This window comes from Colletotrichum karsti (assembly GCF_011947395.1).
Source record: "Colletotrichum karsti strain CkLH20 chromosome Unknown Scaffold1, whole genome shotgun sequence".
NCBI lineage: Eukaryota > Fungi > Ascomycota > Sordariomycetes > Glomerellales > Glomerellaceae > Colletotrichum > Colletotrichum karsti.
The window spans coordinates 2,158,026-2,178,165 of record NW_024065901.1 but is presented as its reverse complement, the minus strand read 5'-3'; the positions used below and the strand labels follow the sequence as shown (position 1 = coordinate 2,178,165).

Sequence of the window (20,140 nt, the reverse complement as noted above, 5' to 3'; positions counted from 1 at the left end):
TCGACGTAAGTAGAACCTTCTCGACTCGATTTGCTGGTGTGCATATGGTACAATCGGGGTCGGTCGAACCAGCTGCTGAAGCCCGTATCTTGTCTATGACCGCAAAAACGTCCCCCTCTCGTCGTCGCCAAATCTAACAAACTTTCGCCCCCCGTCTTTCTCTCTGTTCCTCACACCCCCATCCTCAAGTCCCAATCGCTCGTCTTTCGTCGTCGGTCGGTCGTGGTCGTTCGTCTATTTCTGGCCACGGGCCTCGGCCTTCTGCTGCTCCAGCTTGGCGTAGTAGCTGTCGCGGGCGTTCGTGCGCGGCATGTGGAAGCCGTACCTACTCGTTGCGTGTGCGTGTTTAGTTTCTCGGCAATTCTTCTTGTCTGGGTTTCAACCCGGGGTTTTCGGGGCGGTGATCGCGTACCAGTAGACGTTGGCCATGGCGAAGCCGAGACCTGCGATGCGGGTTAGCTGGGGGGGCTCTCTTTCTCTCTCTCCGGGCCGGGATGCGAGCAGCGGGGGCAGCCGGGAGGGATGACGGAGCTGCTGGCCGGCGTACGCTCAATGGAACCCAATTGACGTGCGCGTGAACCGTCCGAAATCCCGAGCAGCGATCCCAAGGGAAAAGAACTCACCGAGAGCAATGCCGAGGTCGAGGACGAGGTTGCGTCGCAGCATCTGTGTCATCCATCGTCAGCCCACGACTTCCTTCTCGTTTCCTCCTCCGCTGGGCCGACCGGAGGGCAGTTGATTTGGGAGACGTACGCCCGTGATGGGCTTGACAGCAGTAGCGCCGGCCATTGTGGTTTTCGAGTTTGGTGGGGGGGTTTGGTGGGAATCGAATTGGGCCGATAGTTCGTGGTGGTTTTGGTGATGCTGAAGGCCTGTCGGGTTAGCTGCGAATGGTCTGATGAATTCGCGCGATGGGGTCATCACGTGACGGTCTTGGACGAAATCCCGCCGTCTTCTTCCTGACCTTCCCGCGAAATCGTCATTACCTAAGCCGTCGGTGTTTGATTTTACCTCGACCTGGTTGGCTGCCCGACTTCTGTGCAATTATGTAAGACGCAGGACGACAGGCTCTCGGCATAACCCCGGCTAATCACCATTTTGGCCGGCCCGTGCTGGACCCGTCGCGACGTCGAGCCTGGCACCCCTAGCAATTTTCTCCGCCAAAGGGTGAAAGTGAAGCTCGCTGGTATATCGACCAGCGCCCTCAGCAGCAGCCATGAGTCTTCACCTCCCAACGAGGAGGTTAGCCTCGGCCGGTACGTCCCAATTGCCCTATTTTCAACCTCCCGCACGAAGCGACAACGACTCCACCACGATATCCCATCACCAGCCCGTCCCGTGCCCATCTCAGCTAACATCTCGGATCGCCAGCTCCCTCAACACTCCAATGCCTCGCCCGACCGTCCCCGCGACCGATCCTCCTCCCCCTGCGACCGGCGACCCAGGTCCGAAACAAATGGAGCCTCTCCAACCTCTTCAGCCGCAAGAGGACCAACGCGGACGATAACCTCACGGGCGGCCAGAACTTCGACGACCCCGCGGTCCGCGAACGCTTCGCCAAGGGCCAGCAGGCCCAGCTCTCCAGCTCCATCTTCGAGGAGGAGATGCAGGAGGTGACCAAGGACGGCGGCCTGCAGCGCGGCGGCGCCGAGAGCTCGGTCAAGACGGCCGAGACCATCGCCTACCGCGTCGACCCGGACCCCCGCAGCCGCCTGCGCTGGGAGCGGAAGAAGGTCATCCAGATGGTCCGCCGCAACGGCCGCGTCTCCCGTCAGGAGCTCATCGCCCGCACCGAGAAGGAGGTCCAGACAAAGAGCCCCTTCCTCGAGACCAGCGTCAAGAAGCTCGTCCACCTGGCGCGCCAGATCCAGGGCAAGACCGTCGACGAGGCCGTCCTGCAGATGACGTACTCCAAGAAGAAGATGGCCGCCGAGGTCAAGTACCAGCTGGAGGAGGCGCGGGACCTGGCTATCGTCAGCCGCGGCATGGGTCTCGGCAAGGCGAAGCCCGGCCAGAACCCGTTGAAGGAGCCCATCAAGATCCAGACCAAGGACGGCAAGTCCCTGAAGATCGACGACCCGACGAGGCTCTACGTTGCCGAAGCCTGGGTGGGCAGAGGTCCCTGGAGAGCCAAGGAGATGGATTACAAGGGAAGAGGCCGCTTCGGCATTATTCAAAAGCCATCAACCAGTAAGCTCTGCCTCAACATTTGCCTATGAGACCTGAGTGCTCTGCGCAATCGACTAACCGCTTGATTTCTAGGCATCTCGGTTGTATTGAAGGAAGAGAAGACGAGAATGCGCCAGCACAATGAGAAGAAGGCGAAGGAGGCTCGGAGGAAACCATGGGTTCACCTTCCTGACCGACCTGTGACAGCACAGAGACCTTACTACTCATGGTAAACATGTTCAATCTCACGCATGAAGGGTACCTGATACTTGAAGTTGGTTGAAGGACCGTGTTACATCACTCAATGAAACTGTATAAATATGTACAATGAAAGCCGTCATAGAAACCTTTACGCCATTTTTCTCCCCAAGTCCACGTTGCGCATTTGTGCAAAGGATATGCTCTCCTCTTTGGTATAATGGTAAGCAAGTTGATGACCGCGCTCCTGCCCTCGGCGCACCCCAGTCATACATTAAACAATCGTCATTCATAATTCATAATTGGACGAACCCCAAAACTTCCGACTGACACGCTGGCATCTGGCACTGAAGGCAATGCTGCAGGTGACCGCGTCAGGAAGACTTGAGGTTCCATCAAATCCATGTGTCCGCTGCGTTCGAAGCAGTGACTCGTCGCGACACGTTGAACGAGTACTTCAGATCATGCGTCTTGGCGTCTGGCGCGGAACCATGTCTTCATATCTTCGCGACCGCATTTCCAACTCGGAAAAGTTCTTTCCAGTCATGCCGACAATTCCACCCGAGTAGTCCCTTCCGGAGCCAGGCATGGGACCTGAGATTTGCATAGAATGTGTCCGGTTTCTCGGGCGCCTTATCAGCAGCCAGAGAGCGAGAGCGATGGCGATGACACCTACTCCGGCGGCCGCGCCAATGCCAGCCTTTGCCGGCACAGAGAGGCCATCAGTAGCGTTGACCTTCTCTGCATCGCTGTCTGACGCAGATCCAGATTGTGATGGTGGAGACCCGGTGGAAGTGGATGTTGCGGATTTGGTCGTAGTAGCCTTGGTTGATGTGGACTACAAGGTCTTCAGTCAATAAACGCTTCATGGGCGAGTCTCACTGAAATTGACTTACTAAGGTGGTGGGTGCAGCAGTGGGAAGTTGAGTAGCCTGCACGACCTCGGAACCAGAGTTGCTCGCCGCAGATGGCGGTGGTGAGTTGACGGGCTGAGATGAGGGAGTCTCTGCAACGCTGGGTTTGGCTGTTGTTGCCTGAGGCGGAGGCGGCTGCGAAGTTGACTGAGGTGCTGGCGGAGGGGTTGTTGCTGGTGCCGGCGGCGAAGACGGAGGCTGAGACGCGGGTGCCTGTGTCGATGCAGGAGGAGCCTGAGTGGCAGCTAACATACGATGTCAGCAGTGGCTCACCAATTCACCCGTTTTTGTGAAAACCTACTTGCGCAGAGAGCTGTCACGAATTCGTTCACCTTAGGCGCAACGTCCGCACCACAAGACTGCGAGGCACAATCCCGAACACCAAAAACGAAGTCCTGTTGTTTGCAGAGGCAGGCATTATCCTGAGAGGCGCAACCAAAGCCTTTCGCAATGACAGTGTTGACACAGGAAATCTACAAGGAAACGAATCAGCCCAATGCCCAAATTTGATCCTATGGAGAATCATCTCATTCCAGTCGATAAGCCACAGCAGCATCAGGGAAGATCTGCAGAAACGGTTCTATGGACAGAGACACACGAGGTTGAGGATGGACTTACACCACATGGCGGCAGCGTGTCCAACTGCGCGCAGGCACGACCGAGAAGGGCGGCAGAAGCGACGAGGTGAAGCCAGATACGACGCCTCATGACGGAAAAGAACGTTGAACGTGGTGTTTGGTGAAGTTGAGAAGGAATGGACGCGTGGCAGAAGGTTGGGATAGTCGAGGAATATGGCGTGGACAGAAGGATGTTTTGAGACACTGGTGTGCGTAGGACCAGACCCGTCACAGCGTCGCACAACAGGTCATGGTCTGTCTCGAAGTCGAAGTGGTAATTTCGGTGGTGAGCTGCGCAGAGCTGAAGGTGTTGTTGGTGGCTTGTGAAGGAGTCGAGGTGGCGAGGCAAGCCTCAAACACGCAGGGGCGTTTCGAGGAGCCAAGAAAAGAAATAACGAGACAGGAGTGTCGTCTAAGTGACGATGGAGAAGATGAGCAGAGGCGGCCAATATTGAGAGGTAAGGAGGCTGCGATGTCTGGGACAACAAAGTATGGCCCAATAACGAGTCGATGAGAGGTTTGAGTCTCGGCCGGAACGGTAAGATTGGTGACAAGAGAGTCAACTCGGGCGAGAAGAAGTCGTGAGGAGGACTGGTAGAGGCGGATGGAAAGAATGTAAGAGAGAAAGAGGCGTCCGGCGGGGTAGAAGCGAATGTACCTTGGAGAAGCTACTTTAATGACAAGAAGAAGCGAAAATGGGAAGAAAACAAGAGGCAAGGCCTACCCGTGGAAGGAGAATTGAACAAGAAGGGAAGAAGCCGGTAGATGAGGCTCAGGGAATGAGAAGGGAGGGCAGGTCGGCACTGGAGAAGAAGGGATATTGAGATGTTAAAAAGGAACACTGGCGGAAGGGACTAGACAATGAGAGGACAGGGGCCACCTGCTTGCGCCTTTGCACTGCTTTTTTGGGTAGGAGAGCGCAGAAGGGGCCGGGGGTTAGTGCTAGGAAGGAGGCAGTTGGGATGGCAGGGGATACCCGAGCCGACGGGAAGGAAGTGGAGGGAAATCGGAGGCCAGCCAGGGGGGGAAGAAGGAAGGAAGGAAGGGATCACGGACACGACCGCGGTCAAAAAGTCACGAGACACAGTCTCTGGGAAGGCACCTCTCGTCTTTAAAGGCGAGGAGATAAGGAGGAAGACGGAAAACCAGGAGAGAATCGAAAAAAAGGCAGAAAGGGACCTCCCAGCTAACCGCCTATCAAGGCAGAACAGAAGACAGGAACAGGAACAGGCACAGCAAGTTCAAGACCCGGGATGCCCCTTTCCTCGAGAGTTTGGAGTTTGCAGTTTTTTTATTCCCCGAATGTGTTTGCGACTGCCAGATCCCGTCGCGTCCTCGGTTTAATTGCCCCTGGAGGCCGTCGCGTCAAACGTGTTTCTGGAGGCGTCGTCTAGTGACGGACGATCAACTGTAGTAAGATGCCAAAGGAGGCAGAAGAGGGAGTGTGCTGAGCACTAAATAGACTAGTAGTCGGGACGTTCGCTAGACTGAAGGCATTGGCCTTTTCAAATAACGGCTAAAATCGAGGGGAAGAGACGTCTTGACAAACTACCTTACCTTGCCTTAAGGTAGGTGCCAACTTGCCATATGTATATGACTTGTCCAGTTTCCAAATCGGGAAACGGCATGGAAACACGACGAGAAGGGAAGGGTCCGATGTGCGATGTGCATGCCCTGCTCTTTCCCACGGAAAAGGCGTTGAGGATGGCAGTTACATTCTCGTAAGGTGACGGATGACCATTGAATCGACGTCGAGTCTTCTGCAACTTCACTTGCATCCCATCCTGCAGCACATCCATTTTAGGGCGACAGGTCACATTCGGACGGAAGACCAACTGGGTCTGGATCGGATCTGAGGGAGGCTAGGTACCGCGCTGAATGGCAGGCCCGCGACAGGGGATGCCGAGATGGAAATGGGGTCCAGGGATGACGCTCATGGACACTGACACGCTGACACTTTCCCGTCTTTTTAGTTCAGCTCAGGTAGGCTTCGTCCCATGTCTCTGTCAACTAAAATCTCTAAGACAGGCACCTCAAGATACCAAAGTCAGCCGTTGTAAGACAGCGGACATATAGCAATGAAAAAGACCCCATCACACGAACATACGAATACTCAAACCAGATACACGGCCAACATACGAGGCCCGTCCCAGCGCATAACGTTGGCTCATTTTACGCACCTTAACCCGCGGCTCTATAGCCTCCATCGCCCTATCAGCGCACTCGATGTCGTCCCCGAAGAGTCTGCCGCGCAAGAACCGACCTGCCCCCTCCGATCTCTGACATGACCCGGTCGACATGTTGGGCGGAGGAGATCCAACCAGCACGTCGGCCAGGGGGTGTATGGCCCCAGTGCAGTTCGTCGCAGCAGTCGCGCTGGGAGGCGCAGTCAGCCATTCGTACAGATGTATGGCGACGGCGACGGCGGCAGCGAGAGAGCGACTGCAACAGTAGCGTCGGACTCAAAATCAAATCCAGCGGTACCGACCATGATCTGCACCGGGGACTAGCGTCGTCCCGTCGCAAGCCACCGCACATCCCCTCGCGGGACTTTCGAGTTGGGAAAAGAAGTTCAGATTCGGAATGGCTCAGATCATCGTTGGCCTCTTTGCGCTTGCTACCTGTGCTTATACATCAGTAGAGCAAAACTTGCCATGTAGCCGGAAAACAACGCTCAATTCTGTCGAGGCCTCAACGTGTTGTTCACGACGAAAATTAAGCCTACGTCCCGAAAGGGAAAGCAGGAAGCTCCACGTTCCACCAGGCTGCATGAACAGCGGAAGTCGGGACGACAGTCCCCTCACGAGGTGGCTTGTCACTACACCAAAGCTTCAGCTGCTAAACTGTGAGGTTACCTCAAGTGAAGTAAGGTAGTCGGGATACCTGCTTCAGAGCAGCCCCCAACACGCGAACTCCTTTAATGGGGTCATTCTAGAACATTTTGTATATTGATCGCTACGTCAGAAGTCGACTCGATGAATCAAATGACGCATCGATACAATTCTCATATAGTTAACATGTAGGGAGTCGCCAGGGCGGGAGAGACTCGAACCATCCAACTCCTTGCTTCAAGATACCGCAGCAGTCTTACATAATAACCATAGCTGCCTCGAGTTGACAAGCACTTCAATGGCGAAACATTGGACTAACACCCACCTCCCTTCCCCTCTCTACGAAGGTAAGGTCATCGGCAGTAGAAGTAAACTGCTTACCTCTCTCGCGTGCCGCTCATCGCGCCTTGCACCTAAAGTCGGTCAAGCATTCGTCCGATATCTGTTGTGATTGGGATTGAGGTGGTCTCGTATTTTCCATCCGAACTTCGCCCACACTTCTGCAAGCCATCTGCACCACCTGCTATTTACATCCAGCTTCCCCCGACACCGCACCTACATCGACGACCACAACTCTCGTGTCTTTTTCGTCTTCACCCACCGCAGGACACCGCTCTCTCGACCGCTAAGCCAATTCGAAGCTTAAATGCCGAAGGAGGGGATTCATCGGGATTCCTGGTGCCCGTTTCAGGAATCCCATCCCCGTCAATCGCGGCTTCACTATTCGACTGCTAAGGGCATCTACCCGACTGTTAGCACATTTACCTTGCCTTTATCAGTCGTTTCTCCTCAAGTCGCGGCCAGTTGCTGATTGGATTGCGAAGAGCGATCTTCCTCTCTGCGTTCTCATCGGCAAATCGTCCCCTCTCATCCTCGCCTCGGTTTACCGCATCGCGAGCAAACTGCGCGGCCCAAGGCACATGCTTCCGCCGTCCTCGGCCTGTCGGGGCATGCTCCTTGGCAAGTTTGCTTCTGCGATCCCTTCATCTGGCACGCTGCTGTGGTCCCGGTCTTGATGTCGGGCCTAGATTCACTGGCCTCGACCCTCCATATGCGGGCTGCCATCGACTCAGCTTCACGGGTTCGCCGGCGTGCCTTTCCGGACAAAAACGGGCAAACAAGCGAGTGGAAAGCGACCTTCAGGTACGTTTGCCATGCGCATGAGGAAGTCATCGTGAAAACAAATATCACTCTCAACCCTCCTGTGAGTGTCCCCCCTCTCATGTTCTGCTTACGTCGACAACAGAGAGGACAGGCATCCCCCTGCGCATGAAGCCGTCGAGGGCCAATGTAACCCTCACTCCAGGGGCACCGAGATGGGCGGACAGGGCTGATTAGTGAGCGTTTCTGGCACCTGCAACGGTCGCCTACTCCGGAACCCTGTACCATCGAGTTGGGGCGGCCCCCCGTTCCTGTCTCGGGTTTGATGGCTGAGCCGATCAGCCAACTTAATTCGTCATGCGACACGTCTTTTTTGTTCGGCGGAGAACGCGGCGCGCTGAGGATCGAGAAGACGGAGCGGGTAGCGACAACATTGAAATTTTCAGAGTGAGAGGAGTAATAAACTCTGGAGAGAGCGATGTGCACGTTTGGCAGGGGCAGCAACCCTCGTCAGGCATCGCGGCCGACGCAGGCCAGAGAACCGGACGAAGAACGATCTTGGTGACAGGATGACGAGATCGAGTATGCGAGTGAACAGCCTTGTTCTATCGTGTAGCGACCATGCCACGGGCAAGAAGAGGCAAATGGGTAGACTCCGTGAAAGAACCGGAGTAATGCGGGTCCTCGTACCTCGCCGCTCCGGAGAGAGACCTCCGGAATAGAAAGGTAGGTAGGCAGGTAGGTCGTTCGGTCGGTGACTTGAAGGCCGGTCGATGAATTGTATCTCTTGTGGAAAGTTCACCATGCGCACTGGTTTTCAAAACAATACGACCGCTTACAGAGCGATGAAGCGAGTTGCGATAGCGGTCGTGCTGATAAGATGGAAGTAAAGGAAGTGATGTACGTCTTGGAGGCATCGAGGTTCTGGACCTCAGCGGAGCTAGTTCCGGGTCCTTCTCCTTTCCCGGCTGACATAAGACGAGCATGACTTGGCGGCAGCGTTGGCGGTCGAAAAACATGACTAGCTATCTTCAGCTAGAAGGAGTACAGTGCCCTGCGGACTGTACGGTCGTTTTGGGCAAGCGAGTCGGGCGACAGGCCAATGACCTCATCCCGTCAGAGGATGTTGGCGGCTGGAGATGTCACGGGCATTACCAATAATAGCCGGCCGCGTTAGGTAAGGTACCTGAAGAAAAGGGAGTTGTGAGCGAGTCAACGGCGCCGCTGGTGAGAGGTTGTCACGACTGGTGCGTGTCTTGCCCAATCTGAGATACGAGTAGTTTTGCTAAGACAAACGAGATAAAGTTCAGCCACTGGGCGTCTCGAACCTGTCTGTACTCTCGTGGTGAGGAATGTAATCATAGCAGATGATTACATCCTGGGAAATGGCAGGTCCCGGTCCGGTCCCTTCACTTTTCGGCCGGGTGCTGAGGAAAGAATTTTCCGTTTCCTTACGTATGCGTGAGGTAACACTCCCGGAGTCAGGTGACCAAGCCTTACCTAATCGTTTGATGTCAGTGACGATTGGATTGGAATGAAGCTGGACCGTGTCGCTGCGCTGCGGCTTCCCGTCCGTGCCTCAACCTTACATGCTCGCCGCTCACAGTACGAGGTGGGCGCGCCGCCGAATGCCACCTCCCCTAAAACCCCACAGTCCATCTTGCATTTCGGGGGTGCTGAAATCCACTGGTCCACGATGCGTCAGGAGCTAAGCTTCCTCCCGAACGATTTCTCTCGTCAGTCGTCACTCATCACCAGTGAGAGACACCACTGTTTTTGACCCATTGAAGAGGGAGAAAAAAAATAAACAAGTGAAAAGCGGCGCCTAGACATAACGTGCCGACCATGATAACTTACACCGTGCCATTGCCGCCTCAAATAAGCACCCTGTACCTACACTAAGGTGCCTGCCTACCTTGGGCGGAAGCCCTGTCCCGGGGGCATCGACTCGGGCCAAATCTTAACAGCTGCAGGTGCCGTACCGTGCCGAACGCCCAGTTCTGACCTGACCTTACCTCTCGCGGTCAGCATCACCCGGACTTAGCTCTGAGAAAAAAACATCGACAAAAAATAAAAATAAAAAAAAGCGCCTGAGGATCGACGAACGGCTTGCTTCTTGGGGTCAGAAGGCTACCTTTCCCAACCTTCACCACCTTCCTTCCACTCACACCTGGCCCTTACTAAACCCGAAGGGCCTTGCGGACTTTGCTATTTGCCGTCCCGTCAGGTACCTATCCTCTCATCCTCCTTCGCCCAAGCTACCTCGCCTTGCCTCTGGTGTTCAGGTCGGCTCAGGTATCTTCTGTTTCGCGCGTCCGTACCGCAACGCACCGCACCAAACCACCGGCGCAACCAATTTTCTGCTGGCCACTTTTTTCCCCAGCATTCCTAACCCCTTGCCTGTCCTGTACCGCGAATCGTTCGACGGCAACAAGCCAGTACCAATACAGCAACCGCAACTGGCGTTGCCTCATTGACCCGTCGCATCGCCGTCGCAGCTGCTGTCGCCGTCACCGTCGCCATCGTCATTGCCATCTTGTCTTCATCTTCGCCTCCGACGGGAAGCTTCCGAAGCTCAATCTCTTACTCAGCTGCCTGAGCACTGCGCACCCCATTGCTGCTGCCGTCCGACGTCTCTGGCTCGTTGCGCACCTCTGCTATTCGCGGAGCGCTGTAGTCGAGCAGCAGCAAAAAATACGACACCACCCGTCATCGCCGAGTCTCCCATGGTTCGTCTGTTGACGACCGTTCCATTGCACCAAGATGGCGACCCTGCCGGTAGGGGAGGACAAGTGGGTAGACTACGTCGCTGAGAACAGACGACACGCCAACGACCTGGAAAAGCGCGTTCACGTTATCGAACTGTTCAAGCTCGCCATCGAGGCCGAGCCCAACAGCGTCAAGATTTGGCGCGATTACTGCGAATACTTTTGGTCCCTCTACGTCGACAGCCAGACCCCCGAATCTGCCTGGTCCGATGAGGAACGTCACATGGGCCGCGAGCTCTTCTCTCTCAACGCCGCCCTCAGCCTCTGGCAGCAGGGCTACGAATCCATTCAATTTCGCATCAGCGACAGCCACGAGCTATGGGACCGATGGATCTCCCTCGAGCGCGCCATGCTCGCCGGTACCCGCACCGCCGAGGGCATCCGGCGCATCACCTACCTCTACAACGACCGCCTGACAACTCCTCACGTCACCCGTGACGACACCGCCCAAGCCTTCTCCGAGTTCCTGTCCACCTATAACAAAGCTGCATGGGAATCCACCATGCAGGAAATCACCGTCAAGTCTCAAGAGGCCAAGAAGCTGACCGAAGACCGCGACATGTTCGAGTTGAAGCTGAGAAAGGCCCAGCGGGAGGGCAAGGAAGACGAGTACCGCGCCATTCTGAGGGAATACCTTGATTGGGAGTGCGCCCAGAGCAAGAGGAGCAATAAGCATGCCGAGGCCACGGGCGACCTCTGTCGAGGTCTCTATGCCAGGGCCTTGACAGGCGTCTTCGCCTTCGACGACACTACCTGGAACGAATATGTGCGATTCCTCTCAACATCTGGGACGTACGCACAGTCGCCCCAGGGCATGGTCGATGTCCTGCGGCGAGCTGTGGATCACTGCCCGTGGTCTGGAGCGATTTGGTCCCGATACATTCTCACCGCCGAGGATGCCAAGCTGCCTTTCAACGAAATCGAACAAATCAAGCACAAGGCAACCAGTAACCCTGAACTGTACAAGAACGGTATGGCCGCACTTCTTGACATGTACGCAGCCTGGTGCGGTTTTCTCAAGCGGAAGGCCATGGATCTCAACGCCAACGACGAAGACGTCGATGTTGCCGACATGGGCTTGCGCGCTGCCCTCGAGTTCGTCGACCAGGCCAAGCACCGCTACGGTGATAGTTACAGAGGCGACCCCAACTTCCGCCTAGAGCGCATTTACATCCAGTACCTGACCGAGAAGAAACGCAACATTGACGAGGCAAGGAGTCTTTGGCACAAACTAGCAGAAAAGCAACTCTACGCCGATAGCTACGACTTCTGGTTAAACTACTACCTCTGGGAGATGATGATTTTCGCATCCAACGGCAAGGACCGCAGCCCGACGCCGTCGACGGCTGCGATTGGACTCAGGGTACCCTCAGTGGCCACAGCCGTGCTCGGCAGGGCGATTAAGAGAAAGTCCCTAGACTGGCCGGAGAGAGTCATTGACGTCTACGTGCAGCACTGCAACGATTATGAGCTGCCTAGTACAGTACGCATCGCCATCGATACGGTGTATGAAATGCGTAAAGAGGTCGTCAAGCGGAGAGAGAGAGAAGCTGCACAGGCAGCAGAATACTATGCAGCTCAGGCGCAGGAGCAGGCGGCTTACGCAGCCCAAGTGGCCGACGACGACTCCACTTCCAGCTCGAAGAGGAAACGAGACGAGGAGGCTGACGCTGCCGATGCAACAGCCAGCAAGAGACCGAAAAACGATGTCGCCGAGGCGGAGGCGGCAGCGCTGAAGCAGCAGAGTCTGAAGAGGGATCGCGAGAACACATCAGTTCTCGTGAGCAAGCTCCCTAACGAGACCACAAAGACCAAAATACGGCAGTATTTCAAAGAGTATGGCCACATCGTCGACGTAACGGACCCCGCTATTGACCCTCAAGACAACACCCAGACCGTCATGGTAGAGTTCAAGACACCGGAAGAGGCGCAATCGGCACTTCTCAGAGACGGGAAGTACTTTGGGACAGCCCAGATCAGCGTCGAGCCTGGCACTGATCTGACTGTCTATGTCACAAATTACCCTCCGACCGCGGACAAGACCTACCTCGCCAAGCTTTTCGAGGATTGCGGCAAGATCTTGAGCATCAGAATGCCCAGCCTGAAGGGCAACGTGCGCCGAAGATTCAGTTACATCACGTTCCGCGACCGAGAAGCCTCTGCCAAGGCAACACAGAAGCACGGCACTCTCCTCGACGGCAAGTTCAAACTAATGGCCATGTACTCCGACCCGTCTCGGGCAAAGAAGCGCGAAGGAGCCATAGAGGAGCAGCGTGAGCTCCACATCACCGGCCTTGACCCGGCTGCCGTCGAAGACGATATCGAAAAGGTGTTCTCCAAGTATGGCGCCGTAAAACGCATCAGCATACCCAGGAACAAGGCCGGCAAGGCTCATGGCGTGGCATATGTCGAAATGGAAACCAAGGAACAGGCCCAGACCGCTGCCAAGGAGCTGGACAAGGCCAAGTTGCGTAATAGCATCATGACAGTGCAGATCTCGACACCCAGCAACTTCAAGAGGACAGCCGTTGCCTCGAAAGAGGGTGCCTCTCCAGCACCAAGTCGGGACGAGGAAGGTGACGAAACTATGGCGGATGGCGACTCGGCCCGTCAAGCAGGGCCCAATCGGGCCGAGATCGCTTCGCGGACGATTGCTCTCTTGGACATTCCCGACACGGTCAACGACGCGCGGGTCAAAGAAATAGTTGAGAAGATTGCAGGGTTCAAGAGTCTCGTCCTCCAACCCAGTCACGGGGGCGCCAAGATCGAGTTCGAGGACGAGCCCAGCGCCGGCCGCGCAGCGCTTCAGCTCGACGGCTACGTCCTGGATGGCCGCAAGCTGCGGACAGGATCCGTCGAGGAGCTGAAGCATTCAAAGGGAGAGTTCCGCACAGACAAGATCGTTTACGGCGCGGGCGGGAAGAAGCAGAGCGACAAGTCCTCTGCGCCGAAGAGCAGCGGAGCCGCCTTCATCCCGCCGCCGACGGCCGTCAAGCGACCAGTGCTGGGCAAGGGCGGCGCCAAGCGAGGACTGGGTTTCCTCCCGAAGACGGGGGCTGCGGGCGCGGCGGACAAGTCACAAGCTGAGGCCAAGGTGAACGGCGCCGGCGGTGGTGGTAGCGAAGACGCGGCGGGGGAGACACGGAAACCGATGAAGAGCAACGCCGACTTCAAGGCGATGCTCCTGGGGACTAATGCGGCGGCGGCGTCGGCAACGACGGCCAAGGAAGACGGCGCGGCGGCGGGGAGGAACGGCAACGGGCAGGCTGGCCAAGAAGACCAGCAGTAATTCTTACGGCGTTTTCCAGGGAATGGGAAATATGAAACTCTCTCGTTGCATTTGCTCGGGCGTAATGGTACAACTGTGTTGCTCAGTTACTGACGCCAGTGGCTAATATCATGTGTCTTTTTTTTTTCACCTGTTCTTGTCACCACCACCCAAAAAAACTTATATCTTGGCTGTCCATCTGTCTACTGTATGGACTGGCGCAATCACAGTGTAATTGTTCTAACATTATTGTATGATCGCAATGCACCGCTAGCAGCAGCTCACATAGCTCAGCTCAGATGTTCTAGCATTGTCTTTACTGAAATTGCCTTCTTTTTGTGACTAGATGTACATGATCTGAAGTTTTCCATACCAATGCTACAAAAAGAAGCAGCTTTGTCTTGCGACAAGGTTGGTTCACGAGTCTGTGTCTAATTTGTCTTGGTTCCTCATGACATCTCCACGCGTCTTGATATCCGATCGCTCCCCATCTGCCACAGTCTACAAAACGTCAAACACATTTCTTTTTCTTTGCTGTGCCAGCTTTAGAATCTCCCATCCATCGTGAGGATGATTCCTTCTCTAGAAAGCTTTCCGTTTCGTATCTTACCCGCAACGATCCCCGTTGCTATCTACGGACTCTAGCTTCTGGGCAAATCTAGTGATGGTATGGTTCTTTACTTGCTTAACAACTGCAGGGAGGCATTATCAACGGTTGGGCGACATGGCGTACTACGCCTTGCCGGAGGTTCCGTTGTCCATGGTGCTGGCCAGGAGCTGCTGCTGTTGCTGCTGCTGCTGCTGAGACGAGAAGATCCTCTGCCAGATGGCGAGCCAGCGCTCGTGCTGGGCGGTCGGCAACTTGCCGGGCTGCTTGAAGGAGCGGGTAAGGAGCTCCCTGAGGCGGGTGCGCAGGACCTTGATGACGAGCATCGTCTTCCAGTCGGGCAGGGCGAACCTGCAGCGGTTCCCGTCGAGGACGAGGACGCCGGAGAACATCTGGGAGGGAAGAGTGTCAGTGTTTTTTGTTTGGAATTTGGCCGGGGAATGGAGAACTTACGTCGGCTCGGACGTCGCCGCAGAGGAGGGCGATGGCGAAGGGTTCTGCTGCTGTTGTTTCGTGGGCGTGGTAGACGCTGTAATTCGCACATGTCAGCGTCTCGTTCAAGTTAGACCTTTTCAAGGGAAGCATTTCTAACCTCTTAGCTTGCATGATGTGGTAGTAGGACAGGAATTTGAGCTCGTTGTGGCCCTTGTTGACGGAGGACGGATGCAGGCTGATGGACTGGTTGTTGCCCACGTTGCGCAGGCCACGGCTGCCCGGGGCGTCGCGGACGAGCAGCTTAGGGTAAAAGCTCCAGGCGATGACGGCCGTCGTGATGGCGTCGTTCTCGCTGTTGGTGTTGACGCGCTGAGGAATGTCGAAGAAGTTCTGGTGGCGACGACCGCGTGAGTTGGCGCCGTACCGCAGACGGTTGAGCGCTCTCCGCTCGTCGTCCGTCAGGAGCAGGAAGCCTGAGTCTGCTACGGAGACGAGCAGCTGGCCCTTAAGGTCTTCGATGTTGGCGAGAGTCTGCTGGCTGAGAAAGTTCTTGCGGCAGAACTGGAAGTCCTTGCCGCTGGTTGACTGGCAGACTCGCTTCCACGCGAGGTAGGCGTTGTAGACGGTCAAAAGGTCCGAGTCGCCCCGGCGGAAAGCCCTCCTAGCAAGATCAGCCTGGCCACGCTGGCCGAAGGGCGCCGTGAAGGGCGTCTTGGATGACAGAATTGCGGCCACGGTGATGGCCATGTCCAAGCACTTGAAGATGGCGCCCATGAGGATCAGCTTGCCGAGGAACACGTCCAAAGGCAGTCGCGCGAGCTGGTGGCCGAGGGGTGTTAGGTCCTCAGCCATTGTGAGGGCGCGGACGTCGATGAGCGCATCCACAGCGCGGCGGATGTTCTTGGCCGATGGAGGGTCCAGGGCTTCGCTCAAGGTCTCTTCGATGCCACCGATTTTGCAAATTTTGACTCGGATTGCCAGATCTTGAAGCGAGAGTCGCAGCATTTCGGGCGTCTGCTGATCGCTCATGACGGTGTCGTGCCTATGCTTCGTAAAGAGGTGGAAGCAAAGACCCTCCTGGACACGACCGGCTCGTCCGCGTCGCTGTTTGGCGTTTGCTCGCGAGATGAATGTGTCGATGAGACGGGACAGTTGTCGCCTTTCATCGAATCTCATCTCTCGATGCTTGCCCGTGTCGATGACGCAGGTGACATCGGGGATTGTGATACCAGTTTCGGCGATGTTGGTCGCTAGAACAACCTTGCGGATGCCCGGCGGTGGGACAAGGAATGCGGCCTCTTGGTCCTCTGTGGCGATGGTGGAGTGAAGGGGGTAAATGAGCCAGTTGGAAGCAAACGAAGGGTCGCCGGAAAGAAGGTCGTTCAGGGTACGGATCTCGGCTATTCCGGGCAGGAAGACCAGGATTGCGTTACTGTATGCCACATACTGAGGATCAGATGCCACCTTGGCGATGAGCTGCACGATGAGATCGAAGTCGATACGGTATTCGTCCATCTGAGCAAGACTGGACCTCGTCTTTGCAGAATAAGCCGAGAGGTCTGCTCCGGACGTTGACTTGGGCCCGTCGGTTTCGGCATCTACCATCTCGTCGTCCAAGTCCACCATCTTCTCCTGGTTGGTCTGCCCGACCATGTAGCCAGTCGTCTCGACAGCGTCCTCCAAGTAGCGAACCTGAACGGGGAATGTTCGTCCGGGAACAGTCAGCACCGGTGCCCCGCCAAGGTACTTGGAGAAGCGGTCGGCATCAACAGTAGCCGACATGAGAACCACTTTCAGGTCCTTGCGTCTGAGCATGAGCTTCTTCAGGATGATCAACAAGAAGTCACTGTCGATAGTCCTCTCATGTACTTCGTCGAGCACAAGGTGAGTAACCTCTCGCAAGTCATTCGAGCCTTCCAGCATACGCATGACTATGCCAGTGGTTGCATACACCAGACGTGTTTCCCGGGACGTATTGGCCTCCAAGCGGATGGAGTAGCCAACTAGGGATCTGGATGTCCCCAAATCACCACGCCCTTCACCGAGCTCTTCGCTGACGCGTTTTGCCAGTGAAATGGCCGAGATACGGCGTGGCTCAGTGCAGTAGATCTTGCAAGGCTTGCCCTGGGACAGTTGGTGTTCGAGCAGAAAGGCCGGCACTTGCGTACTCTTTCCACAGCCAGTCTCACCGCAGATGATGACCACTTGTTCTCTGTCGACGGCATCTGTGACTTGCTGCTTGAAGTTCCACATGGGGAGCTGCATGCGAGACTGGAGCATCATCTGAAATCGAGGAGTACTGCTCTTCTGAGCCCAGATGTTCTGGTAATATTCGGGCCCACCCGAAAGCCGTTTGACAGCATCCAAGCCAGCCTCTTCCCTGTTGTCGTTACCATTGCGAGCGCCGCCTCTTCCCTTGAATGCTCCTTGGAGAATTACGCCGTCTTCAAGCTCTTGGTCTTGCCTTTGGCGCACGAGCGCTCGCAATTCTCGGATGGCCTCTCGATCTTTCGAATCTAAAAGGCTCTTCCTCGTCAAGGCGAGCTCGTCCCACAGCTCACGCCAAACGGCAGGCAATCTCATTCCAACCTTCTCCTCCTTGGTCGAGATGCCGAATATGTGGAACAGCGCCCAAGTTGCAACGTAAGCCTCCGACTGTTTTTTGTCAGGGGTAGCGATTGATTTCATGGCGAAGTTGAAGCTTGTTGGGTAGGTGATCATGTCGACACTTTCATCCTGAGATGGCGGTGGAGTTTCCTGAGCTTTCGTCCAGGAAATCGAAAGAGAATGACGGTTGGCAAAGGGAACCTCTGAGATGAGCCGATAGGCAATCTTCACCGAGGCATCTCTGTGACAGTGTCAGCTCTGCATGTTTATGTGCGTGTTGATACTCACCTGGCGCGGCACGCTTCTTCGAGAGCTCTCATGGGAGTAACGCCAGCCCATTTTCCAAAATCTCGGATCGTGATCTTCACGCCGTCTGCGCCATTAACCACGGTAGTCGACTTACCAGCCGCATCAACCTCGGTCACCGGCAGGTTGGCGAATAGATCAGCGAGTCCGTCGTCATCGTCGTTGCTTTCCCCAAGGACTTCGGCGGCAATGCGAGCGGCCTCGTCATTGACGTCCCCATCGGAGGACACAGCTGGCGCTTCAGCGTCCTCCTCGGTCTCCTTTGCGGCCTCCTCTTCTGCTCTTTGTTTCCTAGCCTCTGCCAATTGCTTCTCCAAGACAATTTTCTGGGTCTTCCACTGTTGCTCGGCGGGAAACCTATCAAACAGAACGTCCTTTTCGATTCTGCCGATCTTAGCACGAAGCTTGGCCATCATCTCTTCCTCTTCAGTTCCATCCGTCTTAACACCCTTCTGCCTCTTCTTTTCTTGCTGTCCGCGTTCAAGTTCAAAAAGCTTGGCCTTTGTTTCCAGGTAGACAGGCAGCAGGTCATCGGGTTCGATGTCGCTATCACACGTCATCGCGGCCTTCTTTTTCTTGCTGCCAGGTCCCCCATTCTTGGAAGAAGAGCCGCCTTTTGAACGACTATCAGACTCCAAAGCTCTTGGGGTAGTTGCACCTGAGGGCAGCGGGCTTTGACCAGGTGTTTCTACACAAACACGTCAGTTTTTCTCGGCATAGTTGCACACATATGAACGCATGGCTTACCAAAAGGCTTCACCCCATGTCGACCTCGGCCCTCGTAATCCGGCAGCTCGTCATTCGGGCATTCCCTAGCCAACCAGTCAAGAGCCTCCTCGAGACCCCAGAGACTGTCCTTGGCGATTGCAGGTACATTGGGAGCAATGTCAAGGATGTATCGTATGACGGATTGGACACGTTCGTCGGGGAAGCCAACACTGGCGAGGGTCTGCTGCAGAGTCCACAGCTTCATAGTCAGTTCTTCCTCCGGCAACATCTTGCCATTGACTGAGCTCTCGGTCGAGACACTTGAAGACGCGAAGCGACTTTCGGCCTGGATCAGGTCAAGAACTTGGTCCATGAGTTCCTGGGGTAACCATTTTCTCGAATTGACGGAATCAGCCTGGTTTCTGAGAAGTCGTCGGTCGGTTTCAAGACGTGTGCGCTGGCGTTGAGCATCACGTTTGGTTTTCTGAGCGTACTTCTCAACGAGGAGCTGCAGTTCGTCTTCTTCGAGTTGCTTTTCATACTCTTCGGGACTCAATGTACTCTTGGCGGCCTTGTCGTCGGCAGTGGCTGATTGAGCGGCGGTTGGTGCGGCGTCTTGAGATGAGGCGGCAGCGTTGGCATTCGGAGCAGAAGCGGCAATCTCGGAGCCCTCAGCGGGTTCGGCCCGAGCCTTGGATGAAGCAACGGATGTCGTAGCAAAACCTCTAGCCGGGTTCGCGGCGGGCTTCTTCTTCTTCTTGGCTCCAGCCATTGCGGACTGGGTGGGTGAAAGGCGGCAGGAAAGTGAGAACGGTGTCTGTCAGGTCAAATCTGGCCTAAGGACAGAGGTTGATGGGATGAAGCAGCAATGCAGTCACAGCCGTGATGTCGGGTCGGCGTTCGACACCCAGCCGTAGTAAGTGATCTTTTCTTCCTTCCCCTCAGGTCGTGATATGAAGCAGGGCTGGAAGAACAAATTAGTCGGGAAGAACAAAGGTGGAAGCCGAGCCGAAGGGCGGAGTGGATGCGGAGACGGAGGCAAATGCGGAAAACAGGGACGGGCCGGGGACGTCAGAAGCGGAACGGTAACGAATTTGAGGCAGTCGAAAAAAGCACCTTGGATGTGGTTGAGGGTCCCCGCGAATGAACGAGCTGGAGCTAGTTGAGTGAGTGTGTGAGTGACTGAGTGAGCCGGTCGGTTTGCAGACACCTTAGTCAGGTACGGATGGAGTCGATGTTGAGTCTATCGGCACCCAACTGCTGCGTGGGTGGAGGTGGATGAGGTGGAAATGTGTGTCGAGAAAGGCGGGCATGGCAGAGTGATGTCAACTGTGGGCTCGGCTCCTAAACAGGTGCGAGGGTTGTGGCTGATGGTGTTTGTTTGTTGTTCTGATAAAATGTCCTTAATCAGGCCCGACCCTGAATGTTGTGCAGGTCGACCATGGGAGAGGCGAGATCCGCAGAAAGGTTTTGGCATGGGATCGAGGTGATGATGATTGGTTCTTCGAATCCGCACGAGGCCATCAGACAAGGGAAAATAAGAAGGTGTGGATAAAGCAAGGTTCAGAGGGGCGACGGGGATTCTGGCGCTTCTCTTTCAGGAGCCAGAGT

General features: G+C 55.6%; 5 protein-coding genes across 5 annotated transcripts; 2 read left to right on the top strand and 3 right to left on the bottom strand.

Annotated features, from left to right (window-relative positions):
- Positions 1-234: 234 nt before the first annotated feature.
- Positions 235-789, bottom strand: CkaCkLH20_00502 (cytochrome c oxidase subunit COX9; the record flags this gene model as incomplete). The annotated part of the gene is made up of 4 exons (XM_038883222.1): positions 235-325; positions 413-443; positions 624-666; positions 754-789. The coding sequence occupies 4 exons, from the start codon at positions 787-789 to the stop codon at positions 235-237; spliced, it is 201 nt and encodes a 66-aa protein (XP_038751927.1).
- A 427-nt stretch (positions 790-1,216) lies between these two features.
- CkaCkLH20_00501 (uncharacterized protein) lies at positions 1,217-2,402 on the top strand (the record flags this gene model as incomplete). Its single annotated transcript, XM_038883221.1, has 3 exons — positions 1,217-1,256; positions 1,372-2,190; positions 2,263-2,402. The coding sequence occupies 3 exons, from the start codon at positions 1,217-1,219 to the stop codon at positions 2,400-2,402; spliced, it is 999 nt and encodes a 332-aa protein (XP_038751926.1).
- Positions 2,403-2,824: 422 nt separating this feature from the next.
- On the bottom strand, positions 2,825-3,989 carry CkaCkLH20_00500 (uncharacterized protein; the record flags this gene model as incomplete). Its single annotated transcript, XM_038883220.1, has 4 exons — positions 2,825-3,205; positions 3,264-3,526; positions 3,583-3,754; positions 3,900-3,989. 4 exons carry the CDS (start codon positions 3,987-3,989, stop codon positions 2,825-2,827), a joined length of 906 nt encoding a protein of 301 aa, XP_038751925.1.
- A 6,604-nt stretch (positions 3,990-10,593) lies between these two features.
- Positions 10,594-13,887, top strand: CkaCkLH20_00499 (pre-mRNA splicing factor; the record flags this gene model as incomplete). Its single annotated transcript, XM_038883219.1, has 1 exon — positions 10,594-13,887. One exon carries the CDS (start codon positions 10,594-10,596, stop codon positions 13,885-13,887), a length of 3,294 nt encoding a protein of 1,097 aa, XP_038751924.1.
- Positions 13,888-14,598: 711 nt separating this feature from the next.
- Positions 14,599-19,301, bottom strand: CkaCkLH20_00498 (ATP dependent RNA; the record flags this gene model as incomplete). Its single annotated transcript, XM_038883218.1, has 5 exons — positions 14,599-14,865; positions 14,927-15,002; positions 15,066-17,756; positions 17,804-18,509; positions 18,569-19,301. 5 exons carry the CDS (start codon positions 19,299-19,301, stop codon positions 14,599-14,601), a joined length of 4,473 nt encoding a protein of 1,490 aa, XP_038751923.1.
- Between the last annotated feature and the right edge of the window lie 839 nt (positions 19,302-20,140).